Raw genomic sequence first — 4,592 nt, 5'->3', positions numbered from 1 at the left:
GAGCAAACGATGCCGCTCACGACTGGGGTCGCTGTTAGCCGCCTGGTTAAAGTTAAAAGATAATACTACTAAGTGATCATTATGATCTTGATATCTCGCGAGTTTTTTAGCATATGTTTTGTTCGCGTGCGGGCACCGGATAGACGGCTAGTTGGAGTAGTAGGTGGCCTGTGCCGTCGAGGCCAATCCATGGCGTCATGAGGTCGTTAATTAGATGTCAGTTAGCTCAACACAAAGCAGAGTACTCCAGTATTCTACTACAAGTCTAGCGGCCTCTGATGATGATGGGTGCGCGTGCTTGGATGCTTGCGAAATTTCTTTGACCTCGTGGGAGATCAAACCCAGGCCGGCACCGGCCGGATGCTGCTCGCCTCTCTGCTTTCAGCCTGCGGGTCATATTTTTTCAGGCGCCTGTTCCTTTCAGCGGCACCAGTCCCTTACCAAAAAGATCGATTTTTATCTTCACAACATCACGGTGGAATCATCTCCTTAATTTTGGCATCGCAAGTTCAAAGCATCTCCATGCTGTCCGTGTCACGGTGCGCGAAAATTCAGACGCACAAGCCTGTTATCTTCTCATTTTTCCTTTGCTTTTTCTGTGCAGTCACAGCTCGCATGATGCTACCGAAACTGTAATGAGATATTTACAGGGTGAGAAAAATTCAACCTCGCCGGGCTCACAGAATCCCCATGGATGTCTTTCGACGATGCTCATGCTGTCATACATTTTCTTTCTTCCAACCTCCTCCCCCATCATCGTGTATGGACATCTCACGCATCACCACGAATCTCATCAAGAACTCCCGCACGATACACAAAAGAAGAAGGGAGGAGGAACTCTATCGTGGCTGGATCATGGTGATGGACACGTCGTTGACGGAGTGCGTCTTGGACGTCGTCTCGGACCTCACCGCCAGCGAGGACTGGTCCGACGCCGGGGCCTTCTTCGGGCTCGCGAACAGCGGCGGCTGCTCGGGCGCCGGCAGCTGCGCCTGGTCGCCGATGAGCATCAGCACCACGCTGGACATGGTCGGCCGGAGCTCCGGGCTCTCCTGCACGCACAGCAGGCCCGCGTGGTAGCACCGCCACGCTTCCTCCTTGGCGTACGACCCGGCCAGCGACGCGTCCATGAACTCCACCGCCTTGTCCTCGCTCCACATCCTCCATGCCTGCACGCACGCACCATCAAAAAATGTTCGGACCAGAAGGAGAAAACTTGCATTCCGTGAGCGATTTTCATGGAGAGCCATGCAATTACGTACGTCTTGGATGAGCGTGTGCTGGTGCTCCTGGAGGTACATTGCGCCGTTGCGCTGGCCGCTGAGGATCTCCAGCACCAGCACCCCGAAGCTGTACACGTCCGACTTCACCGAGAAGGCGCCCCCCATCGCGTACTCGGGCGCCATGTACCCGCTGCATTTTTCAACCAGCTTCAGGTCAGCACCTACAAAGATCACATTCACACGGCCTGAAGAACATCGCTGTTCTAGCATTGCGCGCTTACTATGTTCCGACGACGTGGCCGGTGTTGATGACCTCGATCTCCTCGTCCTCGAAGATCATGGCCATGCCGAAGTCGGAGATCTTGGGGTTCATCTTGTTGTCGAGGAGCACGTTGCTGGCCTTGAGGTCCCTGTGGACGATCTTGAGGCACGAGTCCTCGTGGAGGTACAGCAGCCCGCGCGCGATCCCCACCACGATGCTCTGCCTCATCTTCCAGTCCAAGTGCGCGGTCTTTCTGGTACCTGATGAATTGCACCCAAAATTTCATCAAGTTACTAATAGTTCACGATAACTTTTAGCGGAGTTCATTTTTTGAATTTGAAAACGTAGTTCTAATTTTCGTATTCCGAGCAAGGTTGCACGCATGAAGCACATGGACGCCGCACGAATTCCCATGCTACCTACTTAGGGTTCCCATTGACCTATCTTTGCGTCGATCTGATAGCCCCATTGGACCTAATTGACTCAAAATCAGTAAACAATGGAGACTGCAGAACCCAACCCAGGAGCTGTAACAATTTGGTTCAGTCATGTGCATATGCTATGCCCCATGTGTCACCGAATCGAACCCAATCAACCTCCACACCTAATCTCCCCCATTGGCGTGTTACACGATCGAGTAAATAATTGGACAAGAGATGGGGAGGAAAGGGAAGCGACTGACCGAAGAGGAAGGCGTCGAGGCTCCGGTTGGGGAGGTACTCGTAGACGAGCATCTTCTCGTCCTTGTCCACGCAGCACCCCAGCAGCCTCACCAGGTTCCGGTGCTGCAGCTTGGCGATCAGCTCCACCTCGTTCCGGAACTCCGCCGCGCCCTGCCGCGACCGCGCCGACAGCCGCTTCACCGCGATCTCCGCGCCGCCGTCCAGCACGCCCTGAAAATCAGCATGAATGCCGGCCAAGCTGGTTTAATCAACGCGATCTCACCAGCAAACGGCACGTATCATCTCAAAGCTAGGATATGGCGGCGCTTGTACCCTGTAGACGGGGCCGAAGCCGCCTTCGCCGAGCTTGTTCTCCTTGGAGAAACCGTTGGTGGCGGCGGCGATGGTGGAGAGGTCCATCACCGGCAGGTCCGAGTTGGAGAGCGGCCTCAGCCTCTCTAGATGAGCCCTCTTCACAGCTGCGAAACGAAGAACCAAAAAGTTCGCTTAGCCAGCCAATTCCAGTGCTAGTACTCCTACCAACATCACGCCCGACTAGCTCAATCGCACAGCTAGAGAGAGGGCTCACCGTTGCGCTTCCTCCATCTCCAGCAGTAAACGCAGTAGAAGAGGGTGCAGATGATGACCACCACCAGGATGGAGACCATGATCGGCATCCCGTTGGAGCCGCCATGTCCTGGCGCTGCAACACACCACCCAACAACAACTCAATCACCTTCCTCAACCGAAGAACCATTCACATACTACATGTTTGCAACAAAGCAAGAACTGGATATACCTGGATCACCGCTCGCCGTCGCAGGCACGGTGTCCATCAGCCGGCGATGCCGAAGACGGTACGGCGATTCCACCATGGGTATCTCTTCCCGGTCTTCCTCTGCCTTGAGCCGTGGGAATCGTATGGGGGTGTTCGTTCCTTGTTTGCTAGCTATTGGGTCGTTGGGGTCCTGGGGAGTCGTACTTGTATAGTTAGCCACGGAGGCGGACACCGGTGGCTTGCGAGATGCGTTGGTGCTACTACTGGTTTGCTGCTGGCGCAAATGTGTACAGGGCATATTTGTACAGCTTGGTTAGGAGAAATAGGGGGCCATCACTCATCAGGATGCCCGGAGAAGCGTCGCAGGTGTGGGGGAGGAGAGGGAGGGGACGTTGATGCCTGCCGGATGTTTTTTCAAGGGTTCCTGCCAATGTTTTATGTTGGTCCTTTTATGACAGCCTAATCTTGAACTTGGCCCTGCAAGAGCTTTAACATCAAGGAACCCCTTTTCTATTGCTCAGTGGAGTTTACGTTATTTTAACATTGGGCGGCAAATGATTTACTCTTTTGCTGAGCTGGTGCAATGGTGTTGAGAGTGCCATGCTATGTGATCCGATTGCGGGTGCATACAGTGGGTTTACTGATGATGATGATTTCGAGCCTGCTCTTCGATTGCGGATGCACACATTGGGTTTCTGATGCTGATGATGTCGAAGTCGCTCTTTCTCTCCCGTTTCATGGTATTCAGTTATGAATGTACATGAAAGGGGTCTAGACCGGTTAAAAAGAATTGTTCTTCACACTTTTTGCTCATTTTTTCAGGAGGCTGGCGAGAGCTCTGTTTGATCATTGCCGCTTATACAACGTGTTGACTACTTACAGAAAAATAATATAAATAACAAAACGTTCTATCGCCATGATGAAGAGGCTGCTGCTCTTGTCCATTGCCCCCTAAGGATCTCCAACAGATTGTTTTTACACAGATGATCCAGCTGTATAACCTAACCATGCACACTTTTACTATGTGAAACCAATCCACACATCCATGATGATGTTAAAACTACTACAAAGCGTCCCTCCCACTTGAAACCACGCGGGAAAAGCCTTTTCACACGTCGGCACACACGCAAATCGGCGCAACCAAGGGGGGCAATCTGCAATCAGGGCACCCAACGCATTATCTTATCTCAGCTCCTAATTAAAAACGAGGCGACAGTACGTATCTCCTATGACCATGCTTAGGACGTGCCGGTGTGAACAGAGGACGCCGAGGCCTCCCTGTCACAGCTGCAATACTTTCATTTCCTTTTGACAAAGGGGACGCCACGGGAATCATTGGAGGGAGCACTACGCAGGGTGATGGACTGATGGTGGCGCTGAGCGACCGTGTGCGTGGCGTGGAGGCCACCTCATCGCCGTGCATGGGGGCCGTGTCATGGCGTCGAGACCGGCCGGTCAACCCTCAGTGGGATCCCGTTTTTGTTTGTTTGGGTGGTGCGCGTTTGGGTTTGGCGTTTTGCCCGGTGGGTTCCGCCCTGAAGTTGTATGGACCGACGCAAATGAATCCTTACCTTTAAATCCCTGAAATTGGTACCCCGTATTTACAAATCCCAGTCAATCTAAACCCCGTATGAGTACAATCTTATTTGGTGTAATAGGAAAGCCAC

General features: G+C 52.8%; 1 protein-coding gene across 1 annotated transcript; it reads right to left on the bottom strand.

Annotated features, from left to right (window-relative positions):
• Positions 1-570: 570 nt before the first annotated feature.
• LOC119317616 (putative receptor-like protein kinase At4g00960) lies at positions 571-3,238 on the bottom strand. The gene is made up of 7 exons (XM_037592100.1): positions 2,947-3,238; positions 2,737-2,850; positions 2,481-2,626; positions 2,168-2,378; positions 1,505-1,745; positions 1,263-1,413; positions 571-1,169 (listed from the first exon to the last, which is right to left on the bottom strand). The coding sequence occupies exons 1-7, from the start codon at positions 3,221-3,223 to the stop codon at positions 840-842; spliced, it is 1,470 nt and encodes a 489-aa protein (XP_037447997.1). The 5' UTR covers positions 3,224-3,238; the 3' UTR covers positions 571-839.
• Between the last annotated feature and the right edge of the window lie 1,354 nt (positions 3,239-4,592).

The sequence above is a fragment of the Triticum dicoccoides genome, chromosome 6A, assembly GCF_002162155.2.
Source record: "Triticum dicoccoides isolate Atlit2015 ecotype Zavitan chromosome 6A, WEW_v2.0, whole genome shotgun sequence".
Classification (NCBI taxonomy): domain Eukaryota; kingdom Viridiplantae; phylum Streptophyta; class Magnoliopsida; order Poales; family Poaceae; genus Triticum; species Triticum dicoccoides.
This window is presented reverse-complemented; position numbering and strand designations above follow the sequence as displayed.